At 41.3% G+C, this 14,867-nt stretch overlaps 1 protein-coding gene across 16 annotated transcripts in view; it reads right to left on the minus strand.

Annotated features, from left to right (window-relative positions):
- FAM168A (family with sequence similarity 168 member A) overlaps positions 1-14,867 on the minus strand; it is a 208,890-nt gene that overhangs the window by 173,907 nt on the left and 20,116 nt on the right. For 2 of the 16 annotated variants that reach the window (XM_075140378.1, XM_075140377.1), the window contains exons 1-2: positions 10,196-10,963; positions 6,271-6,358 (exon numbers count right to left, since the gene is read on the minus strand). The exons of 12 other annotated variants lie outside the window; for them this stretch is intronic. In XM_075140378.1, coding sequence (XP_074996479.1) covers positions 6,271-6,358; positions 10,196-10,266 — 159 coding nt within the window. In that variant the 5' untranslated portion in view covers positions 10,267-10,963. Of the gene's footprint in view, positions 1-6,270; positions 6,359-10,195; positions 10,964-14,867 lie in introns of those variants that run through there. 2 more of the 16 variants (XM_075140396.1, XM_075140382.1) reach the window with 2 other exon arrangements.

Consider the following 14,867-nt stretch of genomic DNA (forward strand, 5'->3'; position numbering starts at 1 on the left):
ACAAACAAAATTAATTTATTGCAAGTCTGTACATGGTCACCCTTACATACATGTATTTTATGGAGAATGGAGAGAAAGGATGTCATAGTTTTATTCCACTCCACAGTTAAACCACCCTCCCAAAAAAGGAATATTTTTAAATAAAATCACTGTGTGTTGCCACGAACCGTAGTCCCCTCTTCCATTTTGGAAGACAGACAAACTTCACGACACAGAGCCACGGAGAGCAGGGACAACATCCCTCAGCTCTGCGGTCCCACGTGGGGACCGGGATGCAGGCTGCCCAGGATTGGCACCAAGACATGATATGCAGATATGGAGACAGAGGAAGGGCTATAATGGATGCTGTTAAGCATGAAACATTGTTTTCTTACATGTCTGACCAGGAGACCCAAGCTCAAGATGTATCATTTTACAGACTAAAATATAACCAAATACGTGTATCGTAAAAATCAATTATCCAAAAAAGCCGTGTTGTTGTATACTAAAGGTTTATTTCCCTTCGTTATACCAGCATATCAATTTCATTAAGATATGCAACCAGCTTCCAAGAATCCTCTGTTGCTTTCGCAAATGTTCATTCTGTGTATCCTAATTTTCTGTTGTTTTCGCTGTCACATTCAATACATCTCACGTTCATAAATAGACTTGCTTGATTTTCCTGACATTACCCAAGAGTCTACAGTAATGGAGGAACCCAGCAGAGGCTGGCGAGGTCCAAATACAGGATGCTGAGACTTTTTTAAGATGCTAAGGATACATGCTGGGACTTTTTTAAGATGCTAACAGACTAAGGCACCTAATTCCTCCCAGACTGAACTGGCCACCTTCCTTTCCCTTATTCTCCCTCTGAAATTCAACCCTAAAAATTTACAGTTGAGGTGCTGAAGAGATGAAGACGACCCATGTCTGTGGTCCCCGGACCTGCTGGTGTAGGATTGTACCTCACGGTGTACGCTCCAAAATTGTGCCGAACTACATCAAACCATACAGATTCCCTATTTCCCAGTGACACGAGACACGTCCCCACTTGCTCAATAGTCACAATCCAGATTGTTTTTGGAAACAAGACGAGATCTGTCATTTCAACAGCACCTCCGCATGACCGTAACACCATGATCATCAAAGAAATTACTGGCTCAGTGACTTTTGTAGCTGGCAGATAAGTAGATATACTTCTCATAAGTGAATTCCTTCCAAACTCGCATATTAATTTTAGTATTATTTTGGACACGGTAATGCTACCGATACAACTTGTAATTTAGAGCAACAAACGTCAAAAACATTCCACTTCTTCCCTCACGCATGCGAGAAGCTTGTTAGCCGCACAGCCATCAAAACATGCGTGTTGAGCTGAACATGTCTGCAACAAAGCCATGCAGCACAAGCTTCATAGCTGCTGCGCTGACGAGCTTCTATCCAATTATTCATGTTCTTTTACCATTGCTAAGAGGCTTTGTTTGTATTGTTTTGAGGGAGTTTAAGTCATCTTATATATACTTCCCTGGTAGCTCTCTTAGGGGGGAAAAAAACCTATCTTTAAGAGGATTTTAAATTATTTTAATCTGAAGAGCACTATAAACATTTCCCACTATACAGGAAGAACAATCTGTTGTTGTTCGTACATTAATCCTGGCAAGCACTTGAAGGGCAGAAACACAATGGGGTGAAATTGTTACAGACAGCCCCAGGGTTATTCCAATACTTGAACAACTAGAATAACGGGGTGGAATTAAAAACGTAGGCCAAAGTGTAGGAAACATGCCTCACGATAAGATCACCGTGCTCAAAAAGTGGAACATAAAACTGTTGAAGAGGAGACAGTTGTAGAAATTAAAAATGAACCTTGTAGAAGCATAAGAAGTATTTGCTAGCCCAGATAGAAAACCATCCATCCTTTTCCACTCAAAAAAAATAATCATCAGGAGGCAAATTATCTTTCTTCCATTTGGACAAGTAAAATCCATAAGGTTACTGTAGAGAACAATCCAGAACTGGCAAGATGGAAGAGAGGCGAGATAATCTAATAGGCCTTTTCTATCTAACTTTTACGATTCTTATGAAAAATGACCTGAATAAGTGAAGTTATTTGCCCTTGTCCTCTTTGTTCATATTGAATTTAGTCATAAGGGAAATCCTGCCAAGGATAGTATGTTTTACTCAATTTACTACCCTTTGTGATTGCTCTATAAAATATTAGATACATGACAGAAAAGGTTATGGAGTTTTGGGGTGGGGTTTTTTTGCAATAGAAAAAGAAGGAACACCTCAAGTACTTGCTAGCAGAAAGAATAAGACAACAGGAACTGATTAAATTTTCTGTAGAGAATGTTTATCTATTAGTTCATGTTCAGAGGATTATATTAAACCCAAATGCGGTATAATTTTTTAAAAAATAGTACTTGAGTATTGAACAAACAATTTCTTAAAACATTTCAGTTCCAAGTAGGTCACAAATAACGCTGGAGTCAGAAGCTCCATTTATCTGGTGCACAGACTTCATAATTGCAAGAAGCTGAGGCTTTTCTTTGAAGGTGCAGTATTTTATTAGCCTGCTACTTTTGGACTCTCACTGTTAATCATACGGTTAGACTGCTACTGTTATTACAGCAAAATGCAAGAAATAAGAACCTACTCTTTCAGGGTTTGCATTTGTTGTAGCTGACGGATACCGCACCTATCCTTATATTGTGCTGCAAGTCTCCTTCGCGGACTTCTTCCACGAAATACATCACTAGCCCCAACATCTGTGCAGACAAAACTTGGGTCATGCACAGTGCAGACTGTGAACCATAAATAACGGGCAGAGAATTATGGTAAAACCCAGGTGCAGCCGGTCACAAGCACCACTGATCAATTCTTTTGGACTCGAACACACTGAGGTTGTTTTTCTAAAGCTATAAAAGCGAACCATAATTATGCAGGATCTGTTAAGTCTTGGGAACACATTCCCTGCACACCCCACTACATGTGCAAGCGGTGCTGTAAGATTCCAGTAAGAGGTTTTGACATTTCTCTCTTACCATTCAATCCCTACCCCAAAACAAGAGACTGGGAACTAGCAGCTGCACGCTATTGTAATAAGCGGTGTCAAAAATGCCAAGCAAATGAGTAACACATGTCTGTGAAGCAGACCCTTTTCCTGGGCTGACCTCTGAGGCTGAACGGCTGCCCCTTTCCTGACAAAAGGATTGCAAAAAGAAAAACATCCCGACTACCGCAACATAATCGCGCGGGTAAGACGCTGCGTCCCTTTTGGCATAAAGAACGTACATCGTGTGTTAGGGATAAGATCGGATCCAACCGTGGTAAGCACAGCTCAGCTCCTTAAATACTCCCATTTCTCAGAAGTTTCCTTAAAAGCTGAATGGACTCCCATGGAGCAGGTCTCCGTTCCCTCAAGCATTTTTTTTTTTTTTTTAATGGGGGATTTGCTAAATCACTGCTGCTATAGCATCCCCCGTGGATTTGTTAAGGCTGTTCTTGGAATGAATACTGGGAGACAAAGTCAGAGCAGAAGCCCTGACTCACCTACAGGTTTCTGGAGGTTGGATTTTTGTTGTCATTGAAAAGATGGATATGCTCCTCTCCAGCTGTGTCAGACATTAGCATCAAAAGGCCGAGAAATTATACGTGTTATTCCTTAACCTCTTTCACAGCAAGTTCCTCCTGACCCTTTACTTTGGACTAAATTATACACATTTACAAAAACTAATTGTCTAAGATGCATTCCAATTACAAGTCTAATTATACTTTTCAAACTGTTGCCTGACCGACTCAGTGTGAAATCAAACCATGCTTTTTTCTTTTATTCAATATTAAATTGCGCTGAAAGACTTTCTGGAGTTCTATAAAGTTCAGAAGTAGATAAAATGTAAGCATCTGAAGACTCAGTAGATAAAAGGCCGAGCCAAGACAGAAGAGCTTTCCAAGCATACATCAGAAGGACTTGTCAAGACTTAATGAATCTTAGACTCTGCTACCCTCCCTAGGAAGGTGCAGGAGGGAGAAGGGTGAAAGCACATACCTTTCTCCCCTCTCCTCTTCACTCTCCTGCATCTGTGCTTCCTCTCTTAGGGCATGAAATTTGGCTTGGTGGAAAGCACCAGCAGCTGTCTGCCTTCTCCCTGGAAAGAGGGGCCCCCACACGGTTCCTCACTCATCTCGGAACCGCTCTCATTTCCTCCCCTTCCTTCCCAACCCTTCTGTAGTTGCCAGCTTCAGACCTTATCCCACTTCCCACCACTTATCTAGCATCAGGCTCTGCCCTGTCACTCCACCCTGGTCAGTGCAAGCCAAAGCTCCTTTCCTGCAGTTCTTCTGCCTGAAAAGACAGCTCCTGCGAAGTCTCCACTTGTTTCAAACCTGCCAGAAGTAGTTCTCTTTTCTTTTCTGGGACATCCTTAAAAAGGAGAGGGAGAGCAATTAAACACTGTGAACATTTATTAGGAATAACAATGGACTCACCACTGCTTTGTGTCTTTACGCGAATATTAAGTGTTTCCAAAATGCTCCTTTCCAAGCTTTGGAAGAGTTTTTCAGCCAGTTTCCAGTTACAACAGGATGATTATGTCAGTCGCTCCTGATCTTGGATCCTGTCATCCAAGTCAGCTATTTTACATTTCGAGGGGGGCGGGGGGGGGGGTTTGGAGACCCTGAACATATCTATAAAAAACTTGCAACTACATATAAAGGCAATCATTACAATCAAAGATATGTGTGTAAATGGCTTTAAAATGATCTGGACCACTGTGCTCAAAGGACAGTAATCAATGGCTCAACTTCCAGTTGGCAGCCAGGGGTTGATACTTGGACTAGTGTTGTCCAAAAACTTACTTGAATAACAGCACCTTTTCTTCAGCAGATTTGCAGACGTGACCAGTAGAGCTTAAACCAAAAGAGACCTTGAGAAATTTGAGGACTGGGCCAACCGAAATCTCAGGAGAACCTTGCTGAATGCTGAGATTTGTGTTGGCCGCTGAGATTTCTGTTGGCCCAGTCCTCAAACGAAGGATGAAGTTGCACACCTCCAGCAGAATAACCATGACATCAGGACAGGATGGGAACGTACCAGCTCAGTAGCAACCCTGCTGAAGGAGTTGTGTTTCAGCAGATATCAAGGTGAACATGCACCAGCCATGTGCACTCAACTCTAATAAAGCAAACCTCACACTCAGCTACATTAGGAGGAATGTAGTTAGCAGGTCAAGAGAATTCATTACTGGCCCCAACTTGGCACTGGTGAGGCAGCACCTGGCAGGTGGGGGACACCCTTGTCCAAGAACAACATCAAAAAAAACCCAGCAAAAACCCAGCAGAGAGCCACCAAGATGATTGGGGCATACAGCGCAGGACTTACAAAAACAAGTTGAGGAAGCTGGGCTTGTTTCATCTGGCCAAGAAGAGGCTAAGGACAATCTAACCACAGCCTGCAGCTACCTAAAAGACAGCTGCAAAGATGACAGAGCAACAGCGTTGTGGGGTGACCCCTGCAGTAGCCTCTTCTCAGGCACCCCGGAGCATCGTGCCCGACGTGCTCAGGATCAGTCCAAGTATCAGACTAAGTCCAGGAAGGAAGAAATCCCCTCCCCTCTTCCTCTGCAGCATGAACTGTGCTGAAGTGAACCTTCAGCAATGCCCCCTCAAAGCAGACTCAGCAATTAATATTCTCTTCTTTCCCATCATTTATTTGTGATAGAGTTTAGCCCATAGGGCTAAAGTGTGTATTTAGTTTCCTACTCAGAATTTGCATCATCTAGTTTACTCATAATTAGCACAGATGATCTAATATTCTTTTCTGACCTTAATTTCCACAAAACTCATCAAATTAATTCTTCTGCTGGACGCGTACGCACACTACAAAAGCTGGAGTCATTACAATTCCTATCTGGTTCCGTGCTGGTGTAAATGAGAGAATCGGACCCTTAAATTCCCAAAGAACTTGTAAGCAGCGTCGCATTAATGGATCTCCTGGAACAACCACGTCTCTGTGAAGAAGAATGTCAACCACTTGTACGGCAGCCTTTGAAGCACCTCTCCACAGAGGAAACAAGCCATCAGCCTAGACAAATTCACCGGCTGGGTTTTCATGGTTAGATGGATCACATGACAAACAGATCTGTACGCAGCATTTCAAACAGATGCTGAAATTGCTTTCTGCTCCACAGTTTATACTCCTAGGAATCGCTGGTGTCAATAAAGCAGAACGGCGCCCGACTATTTTACCTTCTTTGGTTGCTGTTATTGCTGCTACATAAGAAAAATACTCACCTTCTGACAGAGCGTGGGGCTTTTACGCAGCCTTGTATTCTCGACCTCAGTCCTACTGCTGTCCCGCTCAGCTCTCCGCTCACACAGCCTGTTATAAAAACCTTGAAGTGGGTACATACATATTTGGGGATGCAAAATATTTACTGCAAAATCCAAGTGCAAAGAGAGCACTCACACATCTGAGGAGAAAAAGAAAAAAAGAAGCATCTTTCATTTGAGTGAGCCTGATGTTTATCTTCTACACCAAACAAGCTGAGACAGGTTCACACTTTTATGTACCCTTTAGTTTTCTGAAACAGTCCAAAAGCATTGAAGATATCATCTACCTAACGATGCAGGAGAAGATGCTTATTCTACAGGACCTGAGGATCCCAAGCAGTTGGATATCTGCGCCAGGTCCTGGTTCTGCTTACTTACAGGATCTTCCTACACAAACCCCAGGACAGCCCTCCTCACCGGCAGCTATCGTCTCCCACCTGTATGCGTTGTGCAAAATTACCGTGGATGAAGTAGCGAGCACAGGGATGCCAACAGGGGCTGAACCACTGAATGGTCAGAGGATGGAGCCGAGATCTTTCCTTGCCAGTGGGGATGAGGCAGGGCAGAAAAGGGACAGGACGATACAAACACTTTGAAAATCTAGTCTGCAGCGGCCAGAAACCACCCTGTCAATTCGTACCTGCTGTTAACATCGCAGTCTGTTTTGAGAGAGGTCTGTTGTTTTTCTCAGGAATCCATCAAATGAAAAGTAGCTCTATTAACGTAAACACTTGTGCATCCCACACTGTATTAAACTGAATTCCAGTTTCCAAGGAAAGTCTGACATTAGTTACTAGCACACATCATCGCTGAAATGTATCATTCTCTGTTTCCGACATAATGAAAAATTAAACAAAGAATCTCAAATTACTGATTAGATGTCATTGTTTAAGTAAGTGTGCACAGAAGCAATGGCCACAATAAAGGAGTTCTAATTTTAAAATGGAAAGGCAACATTTTACGACTAATATTTGAAGGGTTGTACCAAGCAGGGAGTACAAACTTCTTTTAGGAAAACAGAAGCACAAAGAAAAAAAAACAAGTTTACAATCAAATGTTTTAAATCATCAATCTGGGATCCGTGACTTAAATACAATTAAAATCAGCAATAATATCAACTTGATTCAAATTAACCTATCGTATTAGCAAATGGGTACACTGCCAGCTTAACAGGTAATACTCTTCATCCCAGCTTTCCCAGGCAAAACTTTTGCTGTTTCATTGCACCTATATGACTCCTTTAAATACTAGGAAAGCTCTAGATGCATGCGTGAAATGGAGCCGTGCAATTGCGGTCTCAGGCAGCACTACATCAGTTGTCTCATATTGGCACAGGTTATTTTCAAGGATACAACAAATTTCATTTTTTCTTTAAATACAAACCAAGAAGATTCAATACAAACTGAAGATTCAGCAGCACTCGCCCAAGGAAATTCCTGCACATCACAAACCACCTGCTTCATTAAGCCACAAGTATTGCATTTACACCCAAGAATGATACAATCTACGGGCATAAAATAAACACGGGTATAGCAAAGCAAGCCTAAAAACACTTGTTCATGTTCAAATCAGCAGCTCAACGTGATGGAAACGGCACGTTGTCCTGCCCAGTACCTCCTCAACCGGGAGAGATTCCGTGGTCCTCCCGAAGCCCCAGCGTGCGTTTCCACCTCTGCTCTGCACTAACAGTCCTTGTTATGCTCTCGCACGACCTCTCTGTACATCGTGACAAGCACAACTCTTGCTTCCCGGGTCCTGCAGCCGTCTCACATGTGCAAACTGGATTTTAGCAAAAACCCCATCATTTTCTTAAATTAACAGGAAAACTAATCTCTCTCCAGAAACACATGAAGGTGCATCTGAATCTGAATGAAAGATGAAGAGGATGACAAAATAGCAAGCTTTGATATACATCTATAAAAGAGAGGCAAAAAATAATCACTTCCTCTCCCAGCAGACAAGACTCCAAGATCCCCTTTGCCAAATAAATAGGAAATTTTAAGAGAAATTCAATATTTAAAATGCATTATGGCTACTGCAGCCCTTTCTCATATAAAATACAATAATCCTAAAAATAGAAACAGTCGAGCTTCCCTGACAAGGTTATTACTTAAGTATTTGCACAATCATTCTTCGTCTTTGATGTATTTCACTGAATAACTTCTAATCTGCCTGCAAGAGCAGCATCACTCAGGACCGCAGCCCGGAGAGGCGATGCAGAGGAAGGTCTGCGGCTGCAGCAAACCTTAAGGAGTTTTGTAAATCTTGCCTGTGCTGGCAGTACTGGAAAGGGCCACGTGGGATGGAAGAGAGGAGGTATTCCAGCAAGACTCCTTCCTTTTGTCCCCCGCAATGACATCCTCTCGTATCTTAGGCTTTCATTCAGAAATTTCAAATATCAAGCTTTGCATAGGCAAACCCAAGGACAGCAGAGAGATCAGCCTAAGGATCCCACCACAGCGATCGTTACTTTCTAAGCATATGTCGAAATACAGCCAGAGGTGGGTTTAAAGCAACATAGATAAATTTTCAAGGCGGACGGCAGTTTCCTATTTTCTAGCACTTCCCCATTTATCCTAACTAGAAATAAGCATGGCAAAAACAAGACAGTTTTAGCAACTTCTTTAAAATTCTTCCTATTTCAACGTAAGACAACTGATTGGGCAAGTAAAATGGAACATACATAGATGGCCTAAATGTGTCAGATACCAAGTAGTCTCATAAACCGAACTATTCTATAAGGAAAACAATACCAGGAAGGCAAAAAATATTTGAAAAAGGACGGTAAGTGCTAAAATCCAACTCTACCAACCTTCCCCACCAAGAATGCAGTCACACACAGACTGCGTCTATATGCTGAAATACAACAGGAAAAATTAAACAGGGTGTAACAACAACAAACAGAATGAAAAAAAGAATCTATTCAGATCCTCCCACTATTGAATTCCTTTGATGGTGATTGCTGGAATTAACATAAATCCAAAGCAGAAAAATCAAGAAGATACAACATGTAGGTTCACTGCCACTTCTTACCTTTGCTTGTACTTACTACCTAAGGCACTCGAGGACTTTAGTGCATTATAAAAATCAGTTCTTTCTTCAGTTCTCACCATTACTTTTAAGTGGCACCAATGCCAAAACCCAGAGCTACAAGGACTTTTCTTCGATATAATTGATCCCTGGAAAGGTTTTATCCAAGAAGACTAAAAACAGCCTTGTAAGGGAAATACCAATCATTCCGTTTCAGGGATATGAAAAACAAATATCCAGGCGAGCGACAGGTCTTGCTCGAAGTCATACAAGAAGTCAGCTCCTGTGTCATGCACAGTCCATGTCTAGGTCCCTGCTCTTGTCTTTCCCTTGTCTTGATGGAGACTCTCTTCATCCTAAATCTAAAAAATACCTTAGCAGACTGCAAAAGAGTTCATTTCCAAGAGAGAAAAACATAACTTCGCCTCCGACAAAAATTTTTTATATTGAAATACCCTATTGAACAAGAGAATTTTCCACAATTAAAGGGTTTGAAAGCTCTTCAGCTTCTTCTTGCTAAGTTTTAGATAGTATTATTCAGGACCAACTTCCCAAGCAGAGCTTTTAACTATTGGAAAGGAGCAAATAAGGATAGCGGTTAGTCCAAAAGTTTCTGCAAGGTTTTCAGGCAGACCTGTTGTTTAGGGAGAGAGGAGAAAATGGGTGGGGAAAAGGGAAGAATCTAGTTACTGTGGCTGAACGAGCACTGAAAATGTGAAGTTTTGGAGTTTTTTCCAATCCCACAGGTAGCTCTACTGTCTAGTGCTGAATAAAACTGGTTAACTCCACTGCAGATACTCAGCGCTCTGAGCGCTACAGCAGTTACATCCATAATTCACGTCATTTACACATCTACCTGCTGCTTCGGGAAGATGAGTGGAGAGAGCCATGACACGGGGAAGAGTTTTCTCGTTCTTTTACTCTCATTTCCACCCTCCCAAAAGAAAAAAAAAAAAAAAAAAGATGGAAGAGGCTGAAGAAGCAGAATAGCGATTAATCCCAGAAGTGTAAGAAAACCTTACTGCATTTTTCCAGCAAAAGAGAAGAAAAAGGGACTGATATGCTTTATGGGGGTGACAAGAAATGTGTGGCCAAAGCAGCTGAAAGGCAGAGGTGGTAAGTGGGTCTTTTGACTAAAGAAAGCATCATTCCCCGCACCTCACGAGGGCAGCCACCTTCCATGCAAGCCCCCAGCTGCCAACTGTCCACACACACACATATGCACACTCACAAAAAGCAAGTCTTGCATATAATTTTTAAAAGTTCAAGATAGTATTTTACCTTTGCAGTTATCGGTTTGGAACCCCAAAGAAATATATACCCCTTTCGAAACTTAAAACAACAGTGAAAATTGTTTAGACGTTTCAAAACCCTCTCTTGCCGAACTTGAAAAACTTCTTTAAAAAGTCTGATAAATGGGGAAAGTTGACTATAGGAAAGAAAAGTGCTTAATTACATTATACTGAATCAAGTAGGCTACATTTTCTTACTGAGCAATTACTATCGCTATTAGTAGATGATAACTAGCTGGGGTCATGTCATGGAACACTCCAGTGCGTGAAGTATCATGCATTTAGTTCGTATGCAATTAAGACCATTTCATTGTCTCATCAGGTTCCCTGTGACACCCAATTAAGTAATAACACAAGGAAAGTGCTCTTAATTAATGAGGAAAATCCTCTGCAAGCTAGACACAGGTGTGTATATCTCAAGTAGAGCCTGAAATAGTTGAATAGATCATTTAATCTTTATTAAAAAAACCCACTCAAATTTGTACCTAATTAACTCAATAGCAGGATTCTTTTTGATTTCTTCCAAAGGGGCTACCTTTCTTTGCAATATTCAACAATCAAGTGGTTTATAAAAGATTAAAATTAAAACTGATACTTGGAGTGAAAGAGTGGTTGCAAGTGATCACAATTTGCACATCATTATTCCCATTTTTTCACAAATTGGTTTAAATGATCTTTCTTCTTGCAACATTTTTTCAAAAACAACCTCCTATAAACCTACTGGTCTCGAATGAGCACATTTGTATTATTTCTAAGCAGGTGCTTTTCAGTGCATTTTAAAACATTGCTTGAACCAACTAAAATAACATCAACAACATGAGACCCGATTAGATATCCTTTGTCTCCCACTTATACAGCTACAGGACCACTAACGGGTGATGGACAGTACAGAGTCAGATGAAGTGAAGGTGGCCCATCTTTCAGGTCCAAGCTTATCTGGAGACAGAAGAGAGACTGGAACCTGGTCAGGGGCTTAAGCCCAGTTTCTTTCAACAGCCATGCATTTTTCTTGCTTCTTTGATCACAGACAATTGCTACTCTCATACTACAACAAAAGAATATTTCTAAACCACAAAACATAAGCAACAGTAACGCTCACCTCCTGGTATGGTATTTTCCACTATTTATTTCTGTTTTCCTTTGTACGCTGTCTACTCAATACAAAGTTTTCTTCAAAACAGGGACAAGGCTTTCATTTGTGAAACTTCTACCCAAAGCATATACAACCCTTACAAACTACAGGCATGGACATTATTCTTCTAAGAAGCAAAAAGATGTTTTTAAGGTCTAATTCTATATATAGAGATGTATATGTGTGTCTATATAAGGCTAAGGTCATCCCCAAGAATTGGTGTGTGCACGTATTTGTGCATAGACAAACAGTTAAGTTCAAAAACCGGTTAAGGACAGATTTAAAGATACTATCTGAAACACTCGCATAAAACTGTTCTTATATACAGCTATGCTATTTTGGTTGAGCTAAATGAAACCGTATCATGCCTAGCAATGTTAGATTAGTCAGTGCAAAATCTTTAACGTTTTGTGATGCCTGTCAAGGACAATGTTGTACAGAGGCTATAGCAAAAAAATGATACTAGAAAAGGTCAGAATATCATCCTAGGTCTCTTTCTTACACGCTTCAGTAGGCAGAACAGCAAAACCTAACTGCAAAGACTGACATTTGCATCAAGTACAGTAGTTTTGTACCCAAATTTCTCCAGCTCAGTAAAGTAGACGTCTGTCTTTCAATGCATTAAATGCATAGGACCATTCTTCATAACTGTACGTGAAATTGTGTATCCGTCATGTGCAGCTGGTATGGACAACTTCAGTAGAGGTTATCTTCCACTTTCCATTGCTTGATTTCAGTGACATTGCAACCTGAATAAATTCTAATTGTTCAAGCAATAGTTTTCTACCTTTGGCATCTGACTTGTAATGTATTTTGCAGGACTTCAACCCTGAGAAGCTGGAACTGGTCTGCTTCTTCTGAGACTAAGAAGGTCCAGACCTTATCGGAGTATTTGGTGTTCAAACTTTGGTTACAGGAGTTGGCCAAAAAGTGAGGCAAAGTTAATAGGCATTAAAAACATGTTTTTAACTATGCTTGTAAAAATCAGCCCTAACTGGCCAAATTATAGACCTCTGAAAACTGCAGATTTTACAGGTTAATTTGCACAATTAAACACAGAATATTTCATCTTCCGGCTCCTCCACTCAGGCCCTTTACGTACGCCAGCAACAGGCGCCCTACTCTATCCCCACAGGCTCAGCATACGGGATCTTTGCAACTCCCCATCATTATGTTCTTTGGTATCCAGGTTTCAGGATTTTTCCAATCTCTGCATCCTCCAACATCAAATAAAATGAAATAGTAAGAAACATCAAATAGCATGAGTCCCTTCTTACAGTTACTTTGCACAAATAGTATCAACCTCACACTGACTATGTTAGACCTGTGTTTTCTATTTAAAGGCTTAACGATAAACATAGTTCCATATTATAGATGTTTATTTTTCGTATTTCTAGTTCATTAAAGCCTGGCATGAATATACACTTGTGATTGCAAAGCCACACAACAAAAAGAGAAATTCCAGCACTGATAGTACGTGATATTTTAGAACTGATATTTCACACACACTTTTTTTTGCTAAGACACCTATCTTAATCCGTCCAAGAACCAAATTAGCCTTAAGAGCAACTAAAGCCATTGTCTGCAGGACTCTTGCCCTCTCGGCTGAAGAACTTGGATGGCATATAGTACAGACGACAAGAAACTGCAAGAACAGCAGGTATGGTCTTGCCATCAAGCATTAAAACAAATATTGCCCCAAGGAACTGGTCTTCCCTAGCGTCTGCCATAGAGATTCTCCGTGATGCTCGACTGAAAACTCTTTCTAGCTCATTAACTAATTGTGTAATCTTCATTTTCTGGACACTTAAGGCCAAATCTGCAAGTTAGAAGCTGAGACCTGACAATTGCACTTGTGGTCAACAGAGCTTTGTATTGAATATATGAAGTCATACGAAGATGCAAAGATTCTCTGAAAACACATGCCTCAGGCATCTCAAGAAAGAAATGTGGTATTTATGAGCAAATATTTTTCTGATGAATACTTAACTATCCTCTTTGGACCTTACTTCTCCACTGTAAAATGGGGACCCATTATACGAGAATTAATGTATCGCATTCCTGCTTGTGAAGCAGCCTGATCCCGCACTTGAATTCGGACCTACTGTACGAAGAAGGGATTTTTCACATATATTTCCAGCACAGGTGGCCCACTCTTTGCATGCAGTCGTGCTCAGCTACGCAAGAAGAACCGATGTACTCTGCCCAATAATCTGCTTCCAAACAGATGGACAGCTTAGTTAATCTGGTGCAAGCACAGCCTTTATCAGCTTCCACCTGCAAGCCCAGCTCAGGGTAGTGTGCCAGGCACTACAGATCTATTCTTCCAGCTCCTCGCTCTGCCTTTGCACTGCCGTGACAAAACATGACCCTTTTTTTTATTTTTATTTAAACTTCTCCATCTTGGTGTGTTTATGCCACACCAAGAAATAGGTGTGTCTCAGCCACGCAAAAAGTACATGGCTAAATGCCTCTGAGGAAACCTAACTCCGAGCACCACTGTGCCCGTAAGCTCCCCTGCTCATTTCCAGCCTCATCTTTCCTCCCTGCGAGCATCGTCACTACCAGACCACCACATCTGCTGCAGGCAACACTGAAACATTGGGAAATTCTAAATTTCTTCCCCTGACTGAGAATCGGGTATTGAAACAAACTCCTAAATCCCTACTTTAGAGGCAAAACATGAGTAATTGCAAGAAACATTATTTGCAGGAGACAGGGGAAGGGCAGGGAGGGAGGCACATGAAAATTTGCACTTGCCCTTCTTCCCAGGCTCCTCAAGCACAGTCACCTCCCCTTGGCAATCAGCCTTCCACCTCTTCAGTTCTTTTTTCCCCCAGATGGCAAAGGAGACCAGCTTTCTAGAAACTCAAATTTTTACAGGACAATAAAGATCTTTGATTAAAAAAAAATCTAAAAAATTTTTTAAAGTAACTATCCAGGCTACACTTGCCTGTCCAAAGTCTTCTACAGCAGATCCCTACGGGGGAATGTTGATAAAGAAGACAGAGCTGTCAACCTGTACTTTCATAACCTTCCACCCCAGTTTCTTTCATCACGTAGGTTCTTCCCTAAGCCCTAAATCTCTTACCTCAGCTGCTCAT

Source organism: Calonectris borealis, chromosome 1, assembly GCF_964195595.1.
Source record: "Calonectris borealis chromosome 1, bCalBor7.hap1.2, whole genome shotgun sequence".
Lineage (NCBI taxonomy): Eukaryota > Metazoa > Chordata > Aves > Procellariiformes > Procellariidae > Calonectris > Calonectris borealis.